Source organism: Haplochromis burtoni, unplaced genomic scaffold, assembly GCF_018398535.1.
Source record: "Haplochromis burtoni strain Fernald_Lab_line unplaced genomic scaffold, NCSU_Asbu1 Contig_186, whole genome shotgun sequence".
Taxonomy (NCBI): Eukaryota; Metazoa; Chordata; class Actinopteri; order Cichliformes; family Cichlidae; genus Haplochromis; species Haplochromis burtoni.
In genome coordinates this window covers 151,489-164,376 of record NW_024582547.1, presented here as the reverse complement: position 1 = coordinate 164,376, position 12,888 = coordinate 151,489, and the positions used below count along the sequence as shown (strand labels likewise).

Below are 12,888 nucleotides of genomic sequence, written 5' to 3'. Positions count from 1 at the left end.
CTTCCCGAAGGGAGAATAGATGTTATTTTACAGCAGATTGCCTACACTGCCCACACGAGCTAATTATACAGACTGTTCATGCGAGTCATGTATGGCAAAATTGTTTAATTACAAAGTCCCTGTTCATGCAATGGTGTGCTTTGTGAAAAACTGATGGAGATATTGGTTTTGCATGTAAAACTCATCCCTTTTGTGACTTTCATTAACACATGGTACATTATCTATATTTCTCATCATCTTTTCCTTATATGCATATTCATTTAATTCACTACGCCTTGTGGAATGTTTAAAATTTGGACTTGTCTTCAAGATAAAAGTATGAGTAATCTCTTGTGGTGAAAATAATCTCAGTAGCTCCCCTGGAGAATTAGATTTTTGTCCAAAAGCGAGAAAGAGCTTCTGCATGTGCTGTATCAGATGTGGAGGTGAAAAGGGTCATGTCATAAGATGAGTCATGACATGAAGTTGTCCCAGTGGACTGTTTGTGTTAGGCAAAAATGGGAAGTATGTCTGTGACAGGACCCGGCCCAGCTCTCAGAACAAGGTCAGTAGTTCCTTTGAGCACCGCCATAGATACTTTGACGCTCTGCTCAACACCGCATACGAGACTGGCAGGCACGATTACTGGACAGGAAAGGTGATGAGGGCAAATCAACAATCTCAACACACATATATAAGCACAGACAGATCTCCTGGTTCAAGTATGCTGAAGTGCAAGTGGCTCTCAAACTTGAGGGAAGCAATTTTAAAGTCCTCACTTCCTTTTTGAAGTTTTTATCATTAGGGTCACAGTGCACTGAAGTAGGGCCACCTTGGATAGAAATCTTGGACAAGCACTCCACCTCCATGGAAAAAAAAAAGAAATCAGGCCAGCTGACACAACAGTCAACACAGCAGGGGGGTGCTTGAAGTGAGGGTTCATGTCCTTGCTTTTGCAGTAGTGACTCCTCAAAGAAGTTTCATTTGTTTTGTTCTGCCTTAACTAGAAAAGTAGAAGGTGACTGTGTGCTTTAGAGGGCAGACAATGGTCTACAATCCCCTCATCATGCCATGAGTGTGGTTCAATTATTATCATCATAGCACTTAAAAATGAAAAATAATTACAACCTGACTAAAATATCGGTGTTAAGTAGGGTGTTTGGGGCCAAATTGGTGCACTGGTTGGTGGACCACATTTGCATGTGTGGTTGTACACCAGTATGATTATAATCTCTGTCTCTAACAGACTCCTAGGAAATGATTAATTCAAAATTCAAACAAGAAATATCACATTGCTTTTTTTAGAAGACTATTTTCACCCAGTTTGTTCTTATAAAAGCCTGGTTTGCTTGGTTTAGTGGAAATTGATGCTTGAGGTCGAAACAACAGACTTGCTGGAAGTTCCTTTATGAGTCTGCAAGATTAGAACAGGGATCACCACTCTTATATACTATAATAGATATCAGCAATAAGCTGTATTTGAAAAAGAGTCACCGCACTCCCAGCCACAGGCTATGAGCATGTGGCCGTGGTCATTAGTGAGCTTCACTGTGAGTGAGTAAGACACAGTTTGCCAAAGTAAACTCGGGGGGAACAACTAGAAAAACATTTGTAACATCAAACCTAATCAGACACTTAAATCACTGTCACCCAGCTGAACATGGTCATTATAAAGAAGGTAATAAAGGCAAAGTGTACAAAGCTATCCAGAGGTCATAGCCATCCACGAGCCGGCAGCCTTGATATGAGCATTGAAAGGATCAAAGCAGCTACGGGGAAAATCATGGAGTTGAATGGAAAAGACATAAGGTTATTCTGTTATCAGGTAAAGTTATAAGCATGCTTGAAAATGCTGCAAGTACCTGACATTTGTTTTACCCTTGTGTTGCCCTTGGGTCATTTTTGTCCTCTAAAGAAATCTTTTGCTATCAAAAATGTGTTCTTTATTCATCAAATGGTCTGAAAATAACATAAGTTATTCATTACTATGCTATGCATGATTGGAATAAGTGTTGCAAAGGCCCATATTTTCACACCATACTGCTTTCAAACATCTTTGATCTTGTATCACTGATGTGTGGGGTCAAGCAATGGTCATAACAACCACAACAACAACAGCAGGCAGCACAATGAGGAGGCAGGTGCTCTATATTCAATTAAATTTTATTTATACAGCGCCAAATCACAACAACAGTTGCATCAAGGTGCTTCATATTGTAAGGTAGACCCTACAATAATATACACAAAAAGTATTCTCACAAACCTCCATTGCACTGGAGGCTTGTGAGCATACTTTTTTTTTACCATGTTGTGCAGAGCAATGACCAGTAGAACAATGCATATATTGTCATCTAGTATAATCAGAAGGAAGAATCAATGTTCAGGAAGATCCAGGGTTAGAAGATAGAGAAAATATTGTCAATATTTAGATCACATGCTACCCTTTCTCTGACAAAGCACATCACCCACCTGCAGAAGTGGAAGAAGGCTATGAAGTGAAGGAAAGTGATGAAGAATCTGAACAATGTTCAAGTAGGTTCTCAGGCATCCAGGACATGGTAGTCTGAGGAGCTTGGAAAGAAAGTGACTGGGCTTCTTGAAGTTTCTTGAATTTTCAGAATGTGAAACTGAAATAGAAGATGTGTCAGAGGACTACACATCTTCCATTTCAATTATGATGAAGACAAAGAATCAAGCAGGAAAGAGGAGTCAGCTGAGACGGAGGAATATTTGCAGTAACGTGAGGAAACACTGATCTGGTCTTCTATCCTTCCCAGTGACAGACAATGCATGACTCTCCCATGTGCCACAGAGAAAGACAATCTATCATGGTCCAAGCACATATGCCAGGTCCCATACTCCTTCAGTGGCTTTTCTACTCGAGCACTGGAAACATTATACACCATGTATTCTGCTTGTATTCTGCTTTTTAACGTTCAAATGCCAATGGATGCATCAGAGACCAAGTTGGGGTTCAGTAAGTTGCCCAAGGGCACCTTGGTAAGAACTCCAGACTAGAGCACACAGAGATTGAACCAACAACCATCCAATTAGTAGATGACCTGCTCTACAGCCAACGCAATGACAAACAAAGAGGGGCAACAAGAGAGGAAGAATAATGGATCGAATGCAGCTGTAGGCATATGTGGGTGTGTTGATTCTTACTGCTGTGCATCCAGTAAAGTTGCTACAGCCAGTTTATGACATCCTGAGTCTGGTAGAGAAGTTTTCAAGCTGACACAAGATTAATCACAGAATCGCAAAAAGGATATGATTTCTTGATAAAGACACAATAGATGATCGTCGTTCATGACACAAGCGTGCTCCCATTTGAGGAGTTTGGAACAAGTGGGTGTTTCTCCTGCTGTTGATGTAAGATCCAGGTACTGATGTGACTGTGTGTGAGCGCCTAGTCCCCTTCAGAGGATTCTGTCCATTCCAACAGAACATCCCAACCGGGGAACTATGAGATAAAAACATGAGCAGTATGTGATGCCAGGTCCAGCTGTAAATGGAACATGCTAGTGTATGATGGCAAACCATCTGGCCTGCAGTCAGGACACGCGAGTTGTCCCTAACATTGCAGAAGGTTTCCAAAAGAAAACAATCACCTGTAACAACTTGTTTACTGTTAAAGCAACCAACTCTGGTTGTGAAATGATAATCACAATAACTGATGATTTAATTTATTTATTTTTACCCCAAGACAAAGGAAAAGTTCATTTAAATTAGGTTTTATCAGACTTAAATTTAAAATGGAATAAAGAAATAGTGTCAAAATGTTTGAATTAAGTTTTAATTAAAAGTGGGGGAAAAAATCCACTTCATATTAATTAAGTGTCAATCAAACCAGATGGGGACATTTTTGACCCCTGAGGGGCTTTAAAAAAAAACCCCTTTCTTACTAAAGTTCAACATACAGCACTCTGTAGTTAGACAAAAAGTCAAAATTATCTAAACAATTAAATATTTTATTGTCTCGTTTTATTTTCGCTCAAAAACTGAGTGTACTTTATGTAGACAAGGCCTGGTGGCCCTAAAATGTATAATGTAGGGTAAATTTTGTGTTAATGTGTTGGTCTTAAGTAAAACTAAGATGTAACACTGAATTGATTGACAATTTATACTTTAAAAAAACAGTCAAATGAAGTGGGAACATTGTTGACCCCTGAGGACCACAGGTGTATGGAAATCGGGAGGACATTATGAAGGAGTCTGCTGGACCCACTTTTGTAAGGTATCCTGTAACTTTGTGCACTTGGGGAATTGCAAAGTTTAGTAATTGTTTTTTATTATGAAAACACAATTTTTACATTACATCTGTATATGCGGGTAGTTCTTGAAACTGGCAAAAATGCCATAATTTACCAAGTTTATCTGTTGCTGCTTATTTCAATTCCATGTTATGGGAATAAGATTATGCCTGGAAAATGAAAGATTCACAAGGCTGCCAATATAATATTTACGTTTTCTCTTTTAGCCTTATCGCCGCATACTGGTTGAACTCAACGCTATTTGTTCAGGTAGACCGCAGGCGCAACATCTACACATCGAATGAGCAAATATCACACATGGTTTACTATTTAAGACACTTTAGCTTGTACCTGCACATCTTTAACCCGGTATCTGACTTGACTGTCTTTCTACATACACACAAAAAAGGGTGAACACTATCCCGTCAAGTATAAATTACTGCAGATAGTTTTTCTTAAATCCAGTTTATTTTATGGAAAAATCCAGTAAATAAAATAATGATAATATTGATCTAAAAACTAATTTATTGTTTCTAGTTCTTCAGTATTTTTTCCATTAAGCACAATTCTGTCAGTGATCACTTAAACATACAGACAATGTGACAATGATATTCCAATAATATATTCAAACGCAAATCTGGATGTTTTTGTATTATACTTTTTATTTTTTTCATATGAAACAAATCAGTTCTTCCATTGTGTTTTAAGTGTGAAATGTCTGTCATGAATTCTCACAGTACATTCAGTTAATGATCTGAAAGAAAACATCTTTGAACTTGGCACTTAGAAAACAACCACAAAGAATTGTCACCTTTATTCATTTAGAACAAAATTTACAAAGCCATTCAGTCATTTTTTAATACTTTTTTGTTTTTTAAACTCAACTGTTGAGAATATTCAAAATACACTTTTTAATGTTGCTTCTCTCGCTTTGTACTTACAAATATGTACATTAAAGTCTTTGTGTCTTTTCGTGTGTTGTCTCATTGGTAGTAAAAATCCTTTTTTTAGCATTTTATTTATAGCTCGTCACACGGCCGGCACTCTGTTTAGCTCTTCGCTATTCTGTTTGAGCTCGAGTGTCTGTGAATGTTCGGCTTGCTTAAATGGATGTCCCGTGGCTGGCCTCACTGGCTTCTGGGATGGGTCCTCCTGGCACTGGTTGGTAGGACATTGGCATGGGTGTCTTGACTGGGCTCTGCCGGAAGAGCCCTCCGTTGGGTGCCCTGTGTTTGCAGCGAATAGAGGGCATGGTGGCACTGCTCAGGGGCAGGGGCAAGGTCCTGCCAGCGGACGCGCCCAGTGTCCTTCCTGCCCCATGACCCTCCTGGAGGAAGGTGGTCACAGAGAGTGGCGGTGGTCCGCGATGGGCTGGGTAATCCCGAACAGACAAAGCCTCCAGAGACTGGCTGGGTTGCATGCTGCCAATGTCCAGGGCAGAGATCTCTATAGACTGACCTGGCAGCTGCTTGTGGGCTAAGTCCTCGTCCAGGAGGCTGTTCAAACGTTGGTGGACCTGTTCCAGGTTCACTTCTTTGTCCTAAAAATAGATTGAAAGGAAGGCAGAGCCAAAGAGCGTGCATAGAATAAAAGAAGGCAGTAGAGGAGAGCATGAATGTAATCAAAGAGGAGTGTGATAAAAAAAACAAGTGAAAATGAATGCAAAGTGAAAAGGGGTTAAAAGATTAAAAGAAGAAATGAGAAGAGGATAGAGAGTGAAAGAAGACAGAGAAAGACAGGTTATAATAGTCCTTTCATCATAAGCTTTGTAGTTAGTAATCTTCAATACATGCAATGTAGTCTATTCTATCATCAATTACACAAGCCTAACACACATCTAATAATGTTTATATGACTCTGAAGGATGCTGAAATGACACACTGGCTTATTTCAGCATCATTCAAGAAACCAGAGCATGAATTAAAAATGTACTCAAATTTTTAAGCAGCTGACATCTTGAAAGACATTACTTTCAAATAGTAAATCTTAAATATGGTGTCATAAAAGGTAACGCCTCCACTTCACTGACACGGACTTAAAGGAAATTGTCACTTCATGCAGAAGTGTTTAAATTTTTTGCACAATTACGTGAACACACATCTGCAGGAGGTGACTCTGGCATGAAAAAAATCAGCTGTTAACAAGACAGGCTCTAATGGATGCACAAACTATGTGAGACACTAAAGTGTAAATGGAGACAAATTAGGTAATGTCAGTTAATTGAAGTAAGCCACATTACTTTGAAGAATTTTTCAAATATTCCTTTTTTTTTAGACGGGGAACATACATATGGGACTGGGGAGAGAGAAGCCAAATAAGCACATAACTGTTTATCAGACACACATTTTCTAAAAAAGGTTTTCATGCTTGCTTTCGAATGTTAATCTATAATCATGCACCCATTTAAGTTGAGGCAGACTGATGACAGACAAAACTAGACAGGCAAATAGCAGGAGAGACCATGGGGGTGATATGACGGATGAAGCAACTACAATCTACCCCTGTCGGGCCCCATGCCCCGCCCTTTCGCCCTGTCACAGCCAATGACCATCCAGTACAGTGTGTCAGGCCTCTCCTGACCTGTGTCAAGAGCCACGGCCTCCTCCCAGTCTGTCTCTCTGTCAGTCCAAATGTCCCGCCTCCCTTCTGGTAAGGAGCTTGTTATGTCATTATATGTCAATGATCCAGAAACCCTTTGCAGAGCGTAATCCTTAGTCACCTGCTGGAGACCATAGACAACGATACATAACCAAAATGATCCCCGTGAATCCGGACATTGACATATAATTGTAATAAATTACTACTTGGCTAATAAAAGGAATAGTTTGACAATTTGTGGAAATACTCTTATTGATATATTTTCTGAAAGTTAGATGAGACAGGTGTCAGTGTTGGTAATTAGAAACATAAACAGGTCTACCTGCAGGAGAAATGCATAAATTGTGTTTTTATAATTGATCTTGTTTTTAATTTTGTATCGTAAGGCAACACTGTAATAACAATTTTATGATAATAATAATTATTATCATTTTTAGTATTATTTTTATGGCAATCAAACTACAATTTTAGAAAAATACAAAGTGGTTAAACATATAATTCAGGCTTAAATGAGCGCAGCTGCTGTAAGCAGCAGGGTGTGTTTGTGTGTGCGATAGCAGAGCTGTATGGATATTTGTGTGCTCAAAACATTTTTGTCAGACTGGAAAAATGTGACATAGATGCCGACTGTGTAAATTAATAAACTTATCAGGCTCACACCTCTATTATTAAGACAAGGGTTGAGAAAAGCCTGACAAACATATAACTACAACTGCATAATATTCTATTATTTCAGGGTTTTTTTTATGTGAATAAAAGTAAAGCCCTATTATTTGAAGCTACAGCCCCCCTGTCATTAAAAGGTCTAAGAGCAAGTAAAAAAAATTATATAACAAAAACAGCTCAAAAGCGTAAGTGTTGCTATGCAAGTTTTATATAAAACCAGAAATTACTAAACTTGGGTTTTTTTTACTGCCTGCACACTGAGGTCCAACTTTCCCAGGAATGGACACACTATTTTTTAGAGAAGTGATTGATGAGTAGGTGGTGAACTTATTATGAATATAACCTGTTATTCAGCAGGTTAGGTGTGCTACGTAAGTTGCCAAGTAAGAAGTAAATGGCCTTTATAACAATAAAAACCCAGGTTAAAACCTCTGTTATGTTGCTAAACCTCTAAACTTGCTTTGTAGTACAGACCAGATTCTTTTTAATATAGATGCCATATCCAAGAGGATGTTAAAGAATATAATTTGGCATCGTGTGACTGAAATAAACAAGACTTATTTGATCTATTTGGTCAGTAATTTAGTATTGAAAACTGCATGGCTAGAAGATTTTTTTAATTTCATGTATTAATTCAGTATTTAATTGTTATTAGACTTTTGCCTTAGAGGTGACGCTTTTTCTTAAAACAACTACATCCCATTCTCCATTGTTCACCTCGATGTTAACTATGTTTACCTACATGAAGAAACTGGTGTGCGGCAGTATGCAGAGTGCATGTAGTGAGCACGATCCTGTGGCATTAGACTGACCCTGATTCACTGACATATGCACAGTACCTGGTGCAAATGTTTGATGAATCCAAATGTGATTTTGCACATATGAGCAGAAATGAGAGTAAGCCAAGACTCGCTGTTTTTTCTGTAGCTAACCTGTGTTCTAAAAGAAAGGAATTTTTCATTTTTAAAGGAAAATTGTTGTGCCATCACGTTTCTGTAATTATTGACAACTAAGCAATTAAGTGTATTTCCATAATGTCAAACTAATTGGCCGGTGTGTTCAGGCTTGCAGCAGAGTTTTGCTTTAAATGGCTGTCATAATGCCCACATATTGTATTCTAATGCTGTCATGGGGCCACAGAGCACTGCTTAAAACAATTTAGAATATAAAGTAATAGTCCACCCAAGTCTTTTGAATTTTAATCACTCCCTCTAGGCATGAAAGGCAATTAAAGTTTGTGCAGTGGTCAGCTTGATTTCATGACTGCTGAGCGGATTTTTTTAACCACATCTCAAGGTAAACATCATATTTGTTTTAGTAGTTTAATCTAACAAATACCAGAAAGTTTAAGTGAATTATACAACTTGACATAATGTTAAATCTTGGAAAGATTTTAAAACTCGAAAGCCAATCCAATTATGTTCTAAAAACGGCAAAACTAATATTTGTGAAGCGCAAACACAAAAATCCTCACTGTGTTTGGTTTGGATCAACTACTTCACCATTTGGGTACTTATTAGTTACTTTTTTGTTCTGCCATGAAAACCTGCCATCATTGAATCCATGTGAAACCAAGAAAAACTACATGCTTTTCGCAGTCTAGAAGGGAGCTGTGAGACATGCTGTCACTTATCTTAAGAAGCAGTTTGGGTCCTATAGATAAGATTTTGTTCTTTGCGTCCTGCTGTTCATTACTGCTGTAGCCAATCCTGTGTTCATGATATCATACTCTACTGTCATAAAATGCTAGCTCATTTTATGGCCATTTTTTTGGTTTGTTTGTTTGTTTTCCTGGACTGTACCAGTTGTGAGAGTACATTTTACTTTTTATTATTGTCAACAGTTCTTGTTTCTTTAATTTGTCCTCCTGTTTGTTTCAGTTTCAACTGTGTTACAGAATAGTAAATTTATTAAAATAATTTGTCTGCACCTTTCCCACCTCACTGTTACCTGCATACATGTAACAGGTTTTGAATGAGTTGTAAACTGTTGCATTTGCATGCGCAATTGGAGTAGGAAATACAAGCCTCTAGAAATCTCCTTGAACTGCTACGATTCTTTATTTACTGCTCCCTATACATCGGAGATGCTGCCCAGCATCTTTATGTGCTTCTTTCTTTCTGCCTTAAATTTCCACACAGTCACATTTCAAGACTACAGAGCGTGTGTGTTTTACAGTCAAAAGATTTTGGGTGGAAACATCTTTCCAACATATCAACAGCAATAAAGCACACAACCACGATTAGAGTTAGCACATCTTGTCTTTTTAAATAATGGCAGCGATGTTTGTGTAATGAATCTCACATGACAGCAATATGTGGTTATTAAGAGAGCAGCTACTGCTGTACACACAAAGACTGTGAAATAGAAATCATCAGCAGTAACTCAAACTCTCATATGCACCAAAAAGCAGCTTGGATGGAGTTTGATTTACTGTGTGTTTTCCAGGGCAGGACTGGGTCTTAAATGGGTATTCTCATCCAGTATTGTTGGACTGTCAAGTCAAACAGGCAGGTCAAGGCTCAGATTCTTTACTATCTGCATTTGCTCACACTTTAGTTTAGGGATCCATGTCAAGCCTTAGTTGTCTGGACGCCTCATGCAGAGGGGCTGCCCAGTCGACAGCAGCAAGATAAAGTCTGAGCTCTAAAGCATTAAGACTTGAATGGATTAGCTAAAGAGAGCTATTGTACAACTGAAGCACTTATCGACTCAGAAGTACAATTTCAGTATGTGGTATTAAATTTGCATGTTATCTTTTCACTGCGGGTCTCTCATGTGAGCACCAGTGACGGATTTTTAATTTTTTTTGGCAATTAAGGATTCTTTGTGTCAGCATGAGAGAGAAGCCTCAGAGAAGTCCCTTACAAAGCACCCCAACCTCTCTCCCAACATGAGAAGGAATGAGTAGATTGATCACATGATGTCTGGACTATCATCAGGGGCACACCTATTATAACTGGGTGTACTGCAGCTCTACTAAATCGGGGCTGGTGTCAGCGCCTGCTGGATCCATAAAGTAGAGTGTGGCAGTGGCATCTCTGGGCAGGACCGGGGGGCCCGGGGGTCTGGGTCTCGACCGGGGCCTTGGTGGGGCAGGGGGACCCGTGGTGGCCACCATGGCCAGGTTCTGGGTTAGAAGGCCTGGGCCTGGGCCCTGGCCCGACGAGTTGTCAGTGGTCACCTCTTTGGGCTGCTCTCGTCGGCAGTGGTTGCTGTTCCACCACGTCTCCAGTGCAGCTACTAGGAGGGCCAGTAGCAACCCTGCGGCAAGGATGCAGAAGACGCCGGCAAAACTGTGGAGACGCAGCGCCCGTCCCTCTGGCTGGGCTTCTGTGTGGCTCTGCAGGTCACAACGACCTTTCTTTGGCCACCACTTCTGCTTCAAGATGTCAAGATCCCCCTTTTCTTGAAGCTCCAAAATCCTGCTCAGAGAAAAGACTAAGTAGTTCTTTCAACACAGTAGGTGGAAATCTTCATGTAATAACCACAAGACAAATCCTTTGCTAACACTGATTCTGATTAAGTCCTAGGTAACAGAATGATAAAGGCAGAAGAGCAGAGAATTTTCACCACAATATTATCATGTAACAATAATTCAACGATATTGTGTAGCTCACGAAACGAGAGTAAATAACATAAAACAAAACATGGTTAATGTATTGCATGTATTAGCATTTCATTGTAACCTCATTAAAATCCCATAGAGGGTAAAGCTATTAAACACTGCAGTTCTTAGTTTACAGAGCGCAAGATGTGACACTGATTGTAATCAAGAATCAAAAGTTCGGTTCTATAAAAATGAAGCAAAGAAAATCAGAGCTTAGGAGTAATCAGTATCATATCAAACCGTATAAGCACAGAAACAAAGATGATCAAATACGAGAGTTGGCCCATTAGTTAGTGCACGAATTACAGGGTAAGGAATAGATGTATGCTGGGGAGAATGATGATGGCTGATCACAAACACAGGCGAAGCAGTTAGGGTGTCCCACTGGAACAGTTAACTTTTTGCACAGTCATTACTCAAACTGTTCAACAGTGACTGACATTTATGCATTTTGCAGAAGCCTACACATTCATTCATTGCAAAAAGGCATAAGCAGATATACTGCCAGAGTTATTTATATACTTTTATACTCATGAAGTGTCTCAGCCTCACCCTATGTTCAAATATTCCCATCTTTCACTGAAGCACTGTTTGTGGCAGATTAATCAGTCTTTCTTTTTGAGTTGGTGCTTGTCGAGAGTTCATGTTTTCACATCTAATTAAATATTAATTTTCATTGACAAACAGAGAGTGCCATGGAAGTCGGGAGCGTTTTTATTCCTGGGGAGAAAGTTTCCTGCCCTGCTTTCAAATTTTAAGACATGAAATTACTTGTCTGTCCTTGAGCCAAATGCAACAGACAAATAGTAAAAATATGCTTCAGATAGAGGCCAACAGTATAGAGACCAACTTTGCAATTCAACCTTGCTCTGCTACACTTGCCATAGTTGTCCACGTAAGAAATATGCACAATTAGTTTGATCATCTATTTAGAATAATCCCTTAAATGAAGATGAGTATATTATGAATAAACCTCTACCATAACCAAAAGAACTGATGCCCAGACCAATAAAAATGAAGTTTTAAGGTACTGAACACGTTAGATGTTACAGCATTATTGCATCATTGGCTTCTCTGCTGTAAAAATGCATCGTATACATACTTCTGTGAGAAAATGTCTCTGTAAGGACTGCCGTGCTGCAGGGCCATGCCATAGCCTCTGGTGCTCATGCTGTTTCCCGCTATAGTTAACGTGCAGTCATCGTCTGTCAGGGCAGCATACTCTACCACTGCCATGTCCCACAGAAACGCATATGACTCTCGCTTCGCCTGCAAAAGTTTCCATCACAAACACAAAAAGAGACGCACGTGGTAATTACATAAAGACATGCTTAACTGCTTAGTGGAGAAATCTTAAATGACTTTTAAAAACATTTTCTTTAATCATCAGCGATCGAGAATGCTTTGTATAAACAAACAAAAACTGATTAGATACAGTGTAAATGCAATTTGCATTACGCTTCTTTTGAGGTTAAGAGTAGACTATTTTACTGGAGAAGCGCACAGGAGGATATTTTACTCAGACAAAGCAATGAGCAGTCCGAACACTGGAGCTAAATATTTGCATAGAAATTACTGCACATTTGCCCACTCACACTAAACACTGAAAACCTTATGAAAAAAACAAATATTCCTTATTCTTTTTTTCTGGATTTGCAATCTTCACCTAATAACACATTTTGAGACACCCAATCATAAGCTGGAGTTTGAAAATCACTGTGTAGAAAATGTAGAAGAGCCACAGCTGAATCTGTATGGATTTTTATTTATGTATTCATTGTT

General features: G+C 39.1%; 1 protein-coding gene across 2 annotated transcripts in view; it reads right to left on the bottom strand.

Moving 5' to 3' along the window:
* Positions 1-4,687: 4,687 nt before the first annotated feature.
* LOC102310064 (glutamate receptor ionotropic, delta-1) overlaps positions 4,688-12,888 on the bottom strand; it is a 92,194-nt gene continuing 83,993 nt past the window's right edge. The window contains exons 12-15 of one of the 2 annotated variants that reach the window (XM_042225867.1): positions 12,209-12,375; positions 10,681-10,921; positions 6,813-6,951; positions 4,688-5,772 (exon numbers count right to left, since the gene is read on the bottom strand). In XM_042225867.1, coding sequence (XP_042081801.1) covers positions 5,360-5,772; positions 6,813-6,951; positions 10,681-10,921; positions 12,209-12,375 — 960 coding nt within the window. In that variant the 3' untranslated portion in view covers positions 4,688-5,359. The remainder of the gene's footprint in view (positions 5,773-6,812; positions 6,952-10,680; positions 10,922-12,208; positions 12,376-12,888) is intronic. The other variant, XM_005934497.2, reaches the window with a different exon arrangement.